Source organism: Euleptes europaea, chromosome 21 (assembly GCF_029931775.1).
Source record: "Euleptes europaea isolate rEulEur1 chromosome 21, rEulEur1.hap1, whole genome shotgun sequence".
Taxonomy (NCBI): domain Eukaryota; kingdom Metazoa; phylum Chordata; class Lepidosauria; order Squamata; family Sphaerodactylidae; genus Euleptes; species Euleptes europaea.
This window is the reverse complement of record NC_079332.1, coordinates 15,152,064-15,166,376: the sequence shown is the minus strand read 5'-3', so window position 1 is coordinate 15,166,376 and position 14,313 is coordinate 15,152,064. Positions and strand designations below refer to the sequence as shown.

At 48.9% G+C, this 14,313-nt stretch overlaps 1 protein-coding gene across 1 annotated transcript in view; it reads left to right on the top strand.

Annotated features, from left to right (window-relative positions):
- The window catches only part of TOM1L2 (target of myb1 like 2 membrane trafficking protein), a 37,946-nt gene extending 32,031 nt beyond the window's left edge, over positions 1-5,915 (top strand). Inside the window, exons 14-16 of the mRNA XM_056866478.1 lie at positions 1,845-1,904; positions 4,422-4,458; positions 5,761-5,915. Coding sequence (XP_056722456.1) covers positions 1,845-1,904; positions 4,422-4,458; positions 5,761-5,912 — 249 coding nt within the window. The 3' untranslated portion in view covers positions 5,913-5,915. The remainder of the gene's footprint in view (positions 1-1,844; positions 1,905-4,421; positions 4,459-5,760) is intronic.
- The last annotated feature ends 8,398 nt before the right edge of the window (positions 5,916-14,313 follow it).

Below are 14,313 nucleotides of genomic sequence, written 5' to 3'. Positions count from 1 at the left end.
TTAAACTGGAGATGTCGGGGATTGAACGTGGGGCTTTCTGCACACTAAACTGCAAAGTATTTACCAACCTGGCAATGCCTTTTTAAGCAGCGTTAACGCCCTTCAAAACCCACGGCATGGAAGGGTGTGATTCTGCTTCAGGTGGCCCCGTAAAAGTTGTAAAAACCATGGAATGAACTGATTTTAGGGACTGATTTATTGATTTTTACCCCGCCCTTTTCATATAAGGGTTGCCAGTAGACAGGTTACCCCTCTTCAAACATGCCTGCAAGGTGCCACACTTATCTTGTCTTGAAAGCTAAGAAAGCAGGCTGAATTTTTTTTCTTTTAAATATTTTTTAAATTACATCTTAAACAACAGTACATTTTAGTATGATACCTATCTCGCATCCAGCTTTCTTGAAGCACAGTGAATTTAAAATTAAATGCAAAAGGTGAAAAAAGAAGCAAGGGTGTGGAGAAAGCTCCTTGGAGAGTTTTTCAATAACATCATTTTTATTTATATGGAAATGTATGCAGATTTTAATAACAAAAGCGTGTCCAATTTAATCGACCCTGTTTTTCTCTAATTGGACGACAGCCCTCTTAATCGAAACCTTGCTTGTTGGGGCTAACCTTGGAAACATCCCATATTTTTTCCCCTGACCGATCTGGACTCTGTCGTAAGCAGTAGTGAACCTTCTGCGCCCAATCTAGATTTACAGGCACTATATACCTCATCCAGGTTTTTGAGGATGTCCTGTAAGAGATGGAAGATATAATTTTATCTCTGCTCCCCTGCACTTGGACTTCCTCTGGGTGTGTATGGCGCCACCAGTTGTGGCAGCCATTTTGTGGTTGCGCCCACCACCCTGTATCCAAATTCCAAAGGAGCCCACGGGCTTAGAAAGTTTGGGGACCCCTGTCCCGTGCCATACTCATTAACAAGGTCAGAAAAACTACCAGCATGCACATTTCAACCAGCCTTCCTGGCCGCATGTTCGTTTTTTCGTGGCGTTCCGGTGGCCGGAAAGGAAAAACCGCGTCCCACTTCCACCCCCTCCCTACCTGTCAGACCCCTAATAATGAATGGGGGTAATTTTGACCAACGAAACAAAACTAGGGTAGAAGGGTTACAGTCCGTTCCCCCGCATATCCTGGTCCCCATCCAAATCAGGATTCCACGCGGCCACTCTTCCTGTTTTCAAAACTGCCAGGAAGAATCAGCGCATGTTTTCAGTGGGGGAAGCCCCGAAAAATCCCGATGTTGCTCAAAACACATACATGTCTGATTTTTTTTTTATTTAGTGTTTTTTTTAAAAAAAAAATCAGTGGCATTCCATTTTGCAACTACCGATTGGGATTCTCTCACCATTTCCCCACCGGGTTTTTTTTTTTTGCAATCTTATAAACGCAGCCTAGGTCCCTGATCTTTCACTGCGATTGTCTTCACACCCTCTGCGCGCACTGCCTTCGTTTTGTTTCCTCCTTTAAGATTTCAGCCCACCCAGATCCAATATTCCAGCCTTAAGAGAAACTCAGGCGGGCCATCCTGGACTCATTCGGTTCTCGTTGATGGGGACGTACCCGGGCCGACCCCGACCCACGGTTTCATTCATCAGACCCATTTTTTTTTGTTTAGCTTCCTTAAGCTTTGCTGTTTTTCTTGCTTTACGTTGCTTTGTTCATGTATTTTGTTGCAATTTATTTATTTATTTTTGTAAAAAGTGCACCTTACATTGTATATGTGTGTTTCCCCCCCTTCCTTTATTTCTCGCTCCCCCCCCCCATTCTTTGGCCACGATTGTGGATGTGTTTTCGTTTTTGCCTGCCCGCCCGCACGCCTCTCTCGCTGCACTCCGTAGATTCCAGTTGCGCAGTCCTCTGTCATGGATGACATAGAGGAATGGCTCAGTACCGATGTGGTAAGACTCTCTTGGTTTTTACTTCATACGTTTTTGAGAATAAGACTTGGTGCACATGGCCTCTCTTTTCGGTGCAAAACAGATAAGGCGGTATAATGCGAGCTTCAGAGTGCTGCAGAACTCCTTGGGCAGAATGGAAAGTAGCAAAAACTTAAAAACAGGCGATCCATTTGAGACTCGTTCTGCAAGATCCGATCCATGCATGAACCTGGAGAGAATTCCTGAATGTTATAGTGCAGGGGTGTTGTTATGAGGGCCAGATATAATATAAATGCCACTTGGTTGGGCTGGGCCATACCTCGCCAGCCCAGACAGACTGGGGGGGGGGTGCTTTGGCTGGCTCGCGGGCCAGATACGAGCTCTCAAGGGGCAGGATTCGGCCCACGGGCATTACGTTTGACACCTTTGGAATAGTGGAGCAGAGAGTCTGTTGGTTGAGCATTTGAACTCTTCTGCCGGGTTCTCAAATAAATCCATGCAAATTCCAGTCCACCCAGTCAACTTGTAGGACTTTTCTTGTCTGTAAGGTGGCGTGGAGGGAGGGAAGGTGGCATGGTAAAGCCTGCTCATGGAAACTAACCAGGGTTGGTACTTGGAAGAGAGACCACCAAGGATGCCTTTGCAGAGGAAGGCAATGACAAACCACCTCTGCTTCTCCCTTGCCTTTCGAGCCCCTTGCTGGGATCACCATAAGTTGCAAGCTAACCAGGGTTGCTACTTGGATGGGAGACCACCAAGGAAGGCTCTGCAGAGGCAAGCAATGGCAAACCCCTTCCACTTCTCCCTTGCCTTGAAAGCCCCTTGCTGGGGTCGCCCTAAGTTGGTTGCACCTTGACCACACATACACACATAAGGTGGAATGGGGACCGGAGGAGAGTGGGGAAACCCACTCTTCTAATTTTTACAAAAGTTTCCTTGCTCAGAGAAGATCTTTCCTTGCCGCAGGCGACTCGGATGGCTGTTCGCAAGCCGCCTTTGGCGGCCTGCCCTTACCAGGAAATGATCTAAAACGTTGGAAAGGTCAACTGGGAAATATCCGGTTTCCTGGATTGGAGTCCGATCCTTGCCCTCCATTTTGTTGATGGCTTCCAATTTTCCTGCAGGTAGGGGTGTGTGCTGTTTTCAAACACTCCCCTCGTGTAAAAGAATGGTCCTTGCAAGTTAAAAAATAAAGGTTTAAGCCCAACCCACTCCCTGACATTATAGTTTTATATTTAACAGGCGGGAACATTTTTTATGCAGGGGAGTGTTCAAACACGTGACCCCACAACACACAACACACAGGCAAACCTGAAGGTTTGAAGTGATCCACCATTTCAAGACTCTACCATATTCATAATGACATGCAGCATTTAATATAGTACCTACAGTGTTCTGGTCGTCCTTAAAAACAGTTCTGTGAGGTAGGCTGGTGTTAATCCCCTTCCCGCATTGCAAGCGAGCTTTGAGCTGGTAACCTGCCAAATGGCCGAGCTTTACTTGTTACTTTAAAAAAAAAAACACTCGGTAAGAACCATAGCAGCGTTGATGACTTGGGCCAAAGAATCGACTTTGTTTTTGTCGGCCGAAGAGGCCTGTCCGTGTGGTGTACATACTTCCTACCTGGTCTTGCTCAGCTGTTCGGGACTGTCTTGAAGCAGTTGGGAAGAGAGCGGGGGTGGCAGAATGACCTACGCCCTTGATCCAATGCGCGCCAGATCAATCAAGTTAACATAAGAACATGAGGAAAGCCCTGCTTGATCAGATTATGGCTCATCGAGTCCAGTAGTCTGTTCACAAAGGGGCCAACCAGGTGCCTCTAGGAAGCTCACAGACAAGACGACTAGGGTTGTGCATATTGATAAACCCGAGCCAAAAATAAACTCGAAATGAGCCGTTTAGGCAATATTTGGTTTTTGGTTTTCAGAATACCAAAACCTGGGAATAAAGCCAAAGCCAGATAGCCGAATCAGCCAAATGGGTATTTGGCTTTTTTCGGCATTGGCTTTTCCCTATGGGAATTTATTAAATGAGATTTGGGGGAGGCATTTTGGGAGGTAGAGTTCCCAAATGTTCAGGGTAGCTTCAGGGGACTCTCCTTGCTTGACCCATTAAGTGAGGTTTGGGACAGGGGGTCTGGTTTTATGGGGTCCAGAAGGGGGCGCCCCATCCTCCATAGAGAAGTATGGTAAAGTTTACAATGCTTGGCACTTATTTAAAAAATTGACACACAGGTAGAAGGCCTGAATTTTTGACACAAGGGGCTAGACTGATGCCTGAGCCAGTATCAGTTTTCCAGTATTTCTGCCTCTGTCGTGCCTGCCGATACCTTAGAATGGGCCACCATTTGGCAACGTATTCCCACTGTTGCATGTGGGTTGCCCTACCTAAGTGACTTGGCGCAGATGGTTCTCTTAATTAGCTTGGGGCATTGTGGTAAAGAGTCTTGTCGGCAACTTGAAAGGACACTCGCCGAAAATGTGCGCTGATGTTTCTTTCTCCACTCCTCCCCACCCTTCCTTTCCATACTAACTGCAGAAAGGAGATGACCTGGAAGAAGGCGTGACGAGCGAAGGTAACTTCAGAAGTGCTGGGGTATGACGAACTAAGTCCTGATTCCCCACCCCCCCAGGTGCTTCATGTGTGGGTGAAGGCAGGTGCCACCAGGGCATAGAACGTGGGACCAGGCTAGGGAGTTCAGCTTCTTGAGAAACTTGGCCTCCTTAATAAAAAACAACCCAACTTCTTCATTCTTATAATGAACACATGAACCTGCCATATACTGAATCAGACCCTCGGTCCATCAAAGTCAGTATTGTCTACTCAGACCGGCAGCGGCTCTCCAGGGTCTCAGGCAGGGGTCTTTCACATCACCTACCTGCCTAGTCCCTTTGACTGGAGATGCCGAGGACTGAACCTGGGACCTTCTGCATGCCAAGCAGATGCTCTACCCCTGAGCCACAGCCCCTCCCCTGGTGCTTCCTGTGTGGATGAAGGCAGGTGCCACCTGGCCATAGAACGTGTGAAGTTCTGCAAGGCCTGCTGGTGTTTCAGAAGCCAGAGGGGGCGGCGGAACAAGATGGCCAGTTATTGGGGGGGGGGGGTTCCGCAGCTTCTGGCCCCTCTCTGAGATTAGCGAAGCCAGACAATTATGCCAGTGAGAGAAATGGGCAGAATTATGAAGGATACCAAATCTGGTTTTTCTTAACGCAGAATTTCCTGTTTTAAAAAAGTGAAATATGCAGAGTCACAGAGCATGTTAAAAACATTCCTTGGGCTGTGGGGTTATCTTTGGCATCCAAGGCAGGAGGAAGGAGCCCTCTTATGAAATCACAGTCTGCCAGAGGCATCCTTCTTGTGGCACTTGTGGATACCCTGCTGCCCGCTGACACATTTCTCGGTGCCCAGCAAGTGCTTTTAGAAAGTGAGCGGGGCCAGTTGGGGGCATCTGCCCAGCATTGGCCATTAGAGGATTGATTGGCGGTGCAGATTTTTAGGAACGTTGCTTTGGCAGCAGCTGTCTCCACAGTACAGGGATATTCACTGTGTGATTGAAGGTAAGCTGCAGCAGCCATTTCATGGCTGGCTTCGCCTCCTGCGGAAGCCGTTTTGTGGCTGCTCCCACCATGCTATGTCAGAATTCCAAAGGTGCCTGCAGACTCAAAAAAGTTGGAGTATGAACAAGCCCTCCGGGGAGAGTGGGTAAGCTCCAACTTTTGCACAAAGCCTTGGGCCACAGGAAAGCAGGCCCCGCATTTTTGGATACCTGCTTTGTTGGGTTTTAGAGCCATTCCGTTTGCTGTTGCCCCGTCAGTCAAAGTCGGTCAGACCCTAAATTACAACATGAACTTTTCTTCTTTCTCGTTTGCTCCGGCAGAGTTTGACAAATTTCTAGAAGAACGCGCCAAAGCCGCCGAAAGGATCCCCAGCTTGCCCTCGCTGCCACCAGAGGAGCCCACGCCGCTGCCAGCGAACCCTGCCAGCAAAAAGAAGTCAGAGCGCACGGAAGACGCCCTCTTCGCCCTGTAATGCTCCTCCCTTTCCTGGCTGTCTGTGGAAAGAACTGCAGCGGGGCTGTGCAGCTCTCCTCGTGATAACCTGACTAGCGTCGAGCCCCCTCTGCCCTCCGGGCTCCGTAGACAGCCCCTCGCATCTCTCCGAAACGATCCAGCCCAAATAAGCTAACTTTTAAAGAGTATTTAAGCCCTGTCTTGTCAAACCCCGTGGTCATCCTTTCACACTCGCTTCCTCCCCTCTGCCCCACCCCGTGTCATAAGTGCTGAGAGTCCTTTTTAAAATGATGCATGAGCGTTTCCCCCCTCACTGCAGATGAAGAAGGGGTCATGGGAGGGAGTCCCGACTTCCATTTAGGTTGACCTCTCCCTCTCCCACCAAGGCAGTCATGAAGTGCGCACGTGGAGTGTGTCGGATGCGGCCCAATGTCCATCAGTGCCCGCTGCGCAACAAATTGACCTCGCGCACACAAACCATACCCTTGCGCGCTTCCCGTCTTACTAACACAAAGGGAATTCCTTCACTCTCTTCTCCAACCTCGACTCTTTCGCCATCAGCTGCCTTTCCCCGTCCGTGGTAGCGCTTTGATCCAGCTCAGTTTTCTTTGGATGTTTGCCTCACTTTCTGGCCAAGATTGCAACGGCAGGGAGAATTACAGTAGCCAAGAAGTGGGCAAAATCTCTCTCTTTGTGAGAAGAGAGTTTTCCACTGAAAGGCTTTGCCTAAGACCCTTTTCTGGGCAGGGTGCAAGTGGTGTTTAGGTAGGCTCAAACTTGTCAGGGCAAGGTTAGAACGCATTTCCCTGCTGTGCCGGAGTGACTTTCCTTGCAAGAAAGCCTGCTGAGCTGAAACAGAAAAGGAGGAGGTCTTCTCTTGGTAGTGTAGCTCGCAGTTAGCGAGTGTTGTCACAACCGCATGACAACTCATCTAGCATCCGAGTGTGTGGTATGATTGTGGCTCTACCCTCACTGCTGGAAACGTTTGCATGACGGAATTGCACGGTGCATGCAGTTTCCATGGGAAAGCTTCCCGTAGGTGCAACCGGAGGCGTTTTGACATGGGATGACTCTGCGTCCCGTGAGATTCAGAGTGTCCAAATGTGACTGGTGTAGCGTGTGTAATCCAGCCATAGGACACGGGCCAGCTAGAGATTGCATCTAAGTTCAGAAGGATGCGGAACCAAGAGGCTATTCTTGGCTTTCTGTATAGGAAGCTGAAAACGATGGTCTCTTCTGAGTTTGTATCTTAGGGCATTTGACTCGCAGGTTCTGCATAGTCAAGTTGCTAGCTTTTGGCTTTCAGCTGTTGGTCTAGTGGAGGCATCTGCATGAACACTGATGTTCTGTTTGTAGCTTGCCCATGTGACTGCTCATAGCCTGAGGGCCCAACCAGGCCGCCACATCACGGGTAGGCCTTCAGAGGTCATGTTGATCACGGGATGCCCTGCTGCTGCCAAGCAAAGGGTCTCGTGCCTGGTTAGCTTTGGAAAGAAAACTGTGTGATCTAGAAGCAGAAACGGGAAAACCAGTTTTGCCGGTTCCATCCCACTGGTGTGAGTGGCATCTGGGCTGTTCAGAAACAGGGCTGATCAGAAATCCGCCACCCAGAAGAAGGAAAGCAAGGGGGTAGCTACTGGTGACTTTTAGGGGTAGGATGGACAAAACTCCTGCCTAGTCAAGGTTAGGTGGGAAGATAAGCTGGGTCAGTGGCCCCCTCGGCTCCCAGCCAGGTGGGTAATTGGCCTCACACCTTGCAGGTTGTTCTAGAGCAAGGCCTGTTCAACCAGGGAAGGTGTACAAGCACTGGACCTTCTCCACGTGGTCGTTTCCAAAGTCCCTTTCCAGAGCTGCTCCGGTACTTTCCTTGGCCAGTGACAGAGCTTGGGACAGTCTCCCTGCTTGGAAATCAGAGCCACCGCACGTACAGAGACCATGTCTGCTTTCTGATTTTGGACTGTCAGAAGTGAGGCTTTCCAGGGTTACTGTAGGTGGGGGGGAGAGAAATGGGAAGTAGGGGGAACCCAAAACATAGCAGGTTGTGATAGAAGGTGGAGGCTGCTTTGGACCGAACCAAGAACAGCCAGTCCAAACCAGTGGCTTGTTGTAGCTCAGAGTTCTCATTAGGGTAAGAGGGAGCGTGCTTCTTTCACGTTGGTTCTCAGGGGTGAAACTGCTGCTTGATGTTTACCCAGGGAGGGTTAGACATATGAGCCTCTGTCTTGCCACAGGATGAGAATGTGAGCAGTACAACGACCGCCGATCTTGTATTTGTGGCGCAGATTTTTCGGGTCTTGCATTGGGCCCTTGCCAACATTTTGCACAGCGAATAAGTTGTTCCACGAAAAGCTTACCCCCTTCCTCTTTCTAATGCTGCATTAATTCCCCCACACTACCTCCTTCCCCAGCACGACTTCTCTTTAGATGCCAACGTCCAGAGCGACAACAGAAGTCCCAAAGGCGAGACCTTCCAAAACACGGCAGTTGCTGGCATGATATATAGATTCCCCCCTCCCCTTAACAGCTCTCCAGTGTGAGTGATGAGAGAGCCAATGAGAAGAGAAGCTTTGCTTTTCGCAGATCCAAGTTAGCTGCCACCAGCCACGGGGGGCCACCAACCCAGCTTATTTTCCCACCGAACCCTGAGAGCTTCCAGGCTTTCCCCGTATCTCAGTTATCCCCTCCGTTTCTTTGCCGTCTTCAGCAAGCAAGGTGCCGAATTGTCGAGGTAATGTTTCCAGTTACCTCTCAGCGGCAGGCAGGTCTTCGGTGTTCTTTGCTGGCCTCCTCTCTTCCCCGTCCCTGCAGTTGCAGGCTCAAAAAGGTAAACGGGCCAGCTACGACACTAGGAATCAAAAGGGAAAGTCTGCAGCTCTCCGCTAGAAACGTTGCCACGCAAAAGCGCTCGAGTCTCTTAGGCTGCACTTCTCTCTGTTACAAATTACTAAATAATGTTAAATTATTGTCGGGAACCGCTTCTTTAAACACTAACTTCTTTGAGGTTTAACATATTTATTTGGGCCTCGTCCTGTGGCAAGTTCTCCTGCCTCGGGCCTCTTGAAATGAATGAGAGCGATCACCAGCTGATTTCCATTTCAGTGTGGTACGTGCAGGGAACGTCCCTTGGATCAGGCCTCAGTTGCTACCGCTGTATCCACCTCCCTCAAGTTGTATTTTTAATGGCCTTTTTGTTAACATCTCTGCGTGCTAAGATTTTTTTTAATATGTTCGATTTGGGGGTGTTGCCTTTCTTTTCCTGTCTAAAAAATTGCCATGTGTAGAATACGGATCTGTCTAGAACAAGCGCAATACCTAATTTGCTGTTACAAATGCTAATTAACTGGGGGAAAGGGAAAAACATGCTATCTCCAACTGGGAAGAGTGTCTGTTAGGCACACTTATTGAGAAGCCAACTTCTGTTTCTACATCTGGGGAAGGAAACAGATTCCCCCCTCCAATCCAGAATTTTAGAACAAATTAAGGGACTCGGGTGGCCCCTTTCCCCGTCGCTACAGACGCCGACTCTTTTCCCTTTCCCCGAAGTTCGAGGTGCTTATTTCCAGATGACGCCGCTTGCTTCTCTTGGGGGAAAAACGCAGGCCTGCTGTTGGCCGGAGCAGGACGTGTCCGAGACCGTGGCTGTGGGTCGTCAGCACAACGACAGTGCTGCCATGGAAGGGGAGGGGCAAACTTCCCCTTCTCATCGCACGCGATGACAAAATTTGAACTGCTTTGACGCCAGTTGAAGATCAGGGGTTTCGGCGGAGGAGCTTGCGGACGAGGAGTGGGTTTGCTCCTTCGGATCCCTGCTCAACTCCGCCCCGTAGCTGGGAAAACCAAGCTTGGAACCTCCCCTGGAAGAGCGCTCCCCAGACCAATCTGTGTGGCCCGGGCCAAGCTTTGGGTTGTTGCTGTGTTTTCTTACAGTGGACTGGTGGAGCCCTAGGAATATTCACTCAGCTCCGGTGCAAGCCACCAAGAAGATCCGTCCTTTCCCTTGCATCTCTTGGCGGTGTCCACTGTGAACATCCAGGTTCCGCACATTCGGAGTAGGGCTACCGTGGGGGGGGGGTGTCACAGTCCGCTGTCTGTGGTGCTGGCTCTGACCCAGCCAGGGGTGCCTCATCTGGCACAACCGGCGACCAGATCTGAGCTGAGCAGCCGGCAGTGATCCTGCTTTCCTTGGGGCCGTTCCGACATCCCAGTTAGCACCCCGGAAAGCTTCCCGTCTCGGCGGCAGAAACTGCACCCGGATCTGCGATCCAAAGCCCAGCGGGAGCTTTTTCTAAAAGTAACCTCCCAGGGAGCAAGTTGCAGAGTAAGTCCCTTCTTTTCCGTACGATATCTGAGAACCTTTGCCCCTCTAGGCATGCAGCGCTGAACCTATAACCATCTAGATTATTATTAATAATAATAAACTGGGTTTGTGGTCCCAGTTCTGGTACAACCACATGTTCCGTTTCCCTGCTGCTAGTTCTGCATCGTAAGCAAATGCTTCGACATGGTATCTTATCCAGTAGGGTGTGTGTTTTTTTAAAGTGTAAGTTATTTTCAACCCCCCTCAACACATCTGCTAACAGTTACACCCTAACCTCCTTTGTAGCATCTCTGTTTATATATTTAAAGCTCTAGGCTTGTCTGGATTAAAAAAACGGATAATATTTATTTACTGAAAACATTCATTTTTTTGTGTTTGGGTGAGAAGGTTGTGGAGGGGGAAAAGGGAATTTTTTTAATGTAAAAAAAACCTCTGTAAAAAAATCTTAAATTCCTTTAATTATGTTGGCTTCTCCCCCTTTCCACCGTCCGAGGTGATGTCTTGAATGTGAGCTGAATTCATGGGTGGTGTTTTTGGTTTTGGTTTTGCATTAAGGATGTATGATTGACACCCCCTGGCACTTAACATTTTCTCTTGTTCCACAAATCGCCCTCCCCTATCTGTACGTTTGGGTTCTTGCATGTGAAATAGTCCAATAAAAGAACATTAATGCAGAGAAGTCTCTTGGCTGTGTGTGGTTTGTTGGATTCTCTGCCCAGGGCTAGCTTAACAAAAGAGCCGTGCTGGATTGTTCCATATAGTCCAGCATCTTGGTTCCCACAGTGTCCTAAGTTAGTCGGTGCCCCACCATCATTAGATAATTGACTACAAAGATGGGAAGTGGTCTGGAGACCAAGTCCTATGAGGAAAGAGAAGACTGAGAGGGGATATGATAACCATCTTCAAGTACTTGAGGGGCTGTCATATAGAGGATGGTGCCGAGTTTTCTGTTGCCCCAGAAGGTCAGACCAGAACCAACGGGTTGAAATTAAATCAAGAGTTTCTGTCTAGACATTAGGAAGAATTTTCTAACAGTTAGAGTGGTTTCTCAGTGGAACAGGCTTCCTCGGGAGGTGGTAAGCTCTCCTTCCCTGGAGGTTTTTAAGAGGAGGTTAGATGGCCATCTGTCAGCAATGCTGATTCTGTGACCTTAGGCAGATGATGAGAGGGAGGGCATCTTGGCCATCTTCTGGTCACTTGGGGTGTGTGGGAGGGGGGGAGGTACTTGTGAGTTTCCTGCATTGTGCAGGGGTTGGACTTGACCCTGGTGGTCCCTTCCAACTCTGTGATTCTACTGAAGAATGAGAATGGGGTTTTGAGTGTACTCTCTTGGAAACTTGCCGGTTGGAAGCTCTCTCTTTGGATTCAGAGGATGTAGACAGGTTAAGAGAATTCCAGGTGACTCTTCTGCAGGAAACTTGGCGGCAGTATCCTTTTTCTTTCCCTGCATATAAGACGATTACACGCCCAGCTATTGTAGGGACCGGGCGGGGGGAGGACATCCTTAGGCTGGGCTGGCATGTTTGATGGCCACCTCTCTTGATGCAAAGGTTTTAGAAACTGATTGCCAGTCACCCTTGGCTTTACCAGTTCTCCTAATTATCAATGGTCTGCCCTTTGTATTTATTTCTATTTAAATCCCTCCTGCCATATCAAAACAAGCTCTCTTTTCAAATTGGTTCCCACAGTGACCAAATCCTTTCCATCATGTTTCCTTCTCAACATACGTCATTCAGAGGTGTATTGCCCGTGGGGATATACTGATCTCATTTTGTAGAACCATAGAGTTGGAAGGGACCATAGAGGCCATCTAGTCCAACCCCCTGCTTAAAGCAGGATCAGCCTAGAGCACCCCTGGCAAGTGCTTGCCCAGCCTTTGCTTGAAGACTGCCAGTGAGGGGGAGCTCACCACCTCCCTAGGTAGCTGATTCCAATGCCAAACAACCCTTACTGTAAAAAAAAAAAAATCCTAATATCCAGCCGATACTTTTCGGCCCGCGATTTAAACCCATTATTGCGAGTGTTTTCAGGTTGGAATTCCTGCTCTGCAGGAATTTGAAGCTCGCTAGGTGACCTGGGGTCAGTTGCTCTCACCTTAACCTGCCTCACAGGGTCGTCGTGAAGATAAAATGGAGAAGCGGAGATTGTGGTAACCCTTGAAAAGGGGGTATAAAAGAAGAAGAAAAAGAGTTGGTTTTTATATGCCGACTTTCTCTACCACTTAAGGGAGAATCAAACTGGCTTACAATCACTTTCCCTTCCCTTCCCCGCAACAGACACCCTGTGAGGTAGGTGGGGCTGAGAGAGTGTGATTATCCCAAGGTCACCCAGCTGGCTTCATGTGCAGCAGAGGGGAAACAAATCCAGTTCACCAGATTAGCCTCCTCCGCTCATGTGGAGGAGTGGGGAATCGAACCCGGTTCTCCAGATCAGAGTCTACCGCTCCAAACCACTGCTCTTAACCACTACACCACGTTGGCTCTCCAGCGTTTAAGAAACTTAAACTAAACAAAACAAATTAAACTAAACAATAAAGAAATACCTTTGTTTCTACTTCAGTGCTTTAATGCCAGATGCCTGGAATAGGGGGTTGCCAATCTCCAGGTGGGGCCTGGAGATCTCCCGGAATTACAAGTTGTCTCCATACGACAGTGATCGGTTCCCCTGGAGAAAATGGCCGCTTTGGAGGATAAACTCTATGGCATTATACCCCACTGGTGTCTCTCCCCTTCCCACACCCATCTTCCCCACGGCTCCTCTCCCAAACCTCCAGGTATTTTGCCAACCAGGAGCTGGCAACCCTAAACCCTAGAAAAAGCTGCTAGAGCACTGGTTCCCAACCAGGGGTCCGCGAGAACTAAATTAAGGTCCGTGAAACAAAGTTGTAAACCCATAATAAATTAATATTTTCAATTAAAAGTACTCTATTAGAAAAGATATATATTCAAATATTATTCTAAGTTTAATGTTTAACTAACAGTTATGATCAAAGTTTATTTTCAAATTCCTGGAATTTTTATTTTGAACCTTGGGGTCCCTGCACCGAACAAAAAAGTCCTAGTGGTCCCTGGTCAAGAAAAGGTTGGGAACCACTGTGCTAGAGGATGGGGAAGGTGGCACCTCCAGCACAGGTCCAAAGTAGTTCTTTTTCATTATTTGCCAGATTTAGACAGGAAGAGATTTACCTGGGCTGAGGTTCTTCCCTTTTGAAAGAAAAGGTACCCAACCCAAATTTTCCTGTAACTGCCAGGCCTGAGCGTGGCCCTTTGGGGGAACAGTGCTTCACAAGCACATTTCCGCCACGGCGCAATGTCAAACCGAGCATCAGAGGCATTGTTCTCTACGGCTTGCATCCCCGCGTGGGCTTGTTTGCTCCTGCCTTCGCGCATCATGCGCCCGGGCCTTTTGTCCTTCCCAATGTTCTAGCACATGACCGAGCCCGCGTCCGCGCCAGGCAGCTCGTCCTGTGCCCTGACGGGGCAGAAACCTTGGGCAGGAAGAGACGGTTGCAGGTTTCCCCAGGCAGCTGCCAACTTCCCCCCTGCTGGAGGGCTCCTGGCAAGAGATCCACAAGAGAACGATGCGCGCACATCCCAGTGGCAACCTGGGGTGGGTGACAGGTGAAAAGGAAACCAAGTTTCCTTGATGTTGCATTTTGCCACAGCATTCTGCCTGCTAAGCATCAACCCTGTTGGGGCTGTGGCTCAGTGGTAGAGCCTCTGCTTGGCATGCAGAAGGTCCCAGGTTCAATTCCTGACATCTCCAATTAAAGGGATCAGATGATGGGTGATCTGAAAGACCCCGGAGAGCCATGCAGAGGGGCTGTGGCTCAGTGGTAGAGCCTCTGCTTGGCATGCAGAAGGTCCCAGGTTCAATCCCCGGCATGTCCAGTTAAAAGGGAGTAGGCAGGTAGGTGATGTGAAAGGCCTCTGCCTGAGACCCTGGAGAGCCGCTGCCGGTCTGAGCAGACAATACTCAGATTCATTTATTAATACGGCAAATGCCATTCAAAGAGTAGACAATACTGATTTTGATGGGCGGAGGGTCTGATTCAGTATAAGGCAGCTTTATGTGTTCATGATGGCACCCCTTTAAGAGAGGG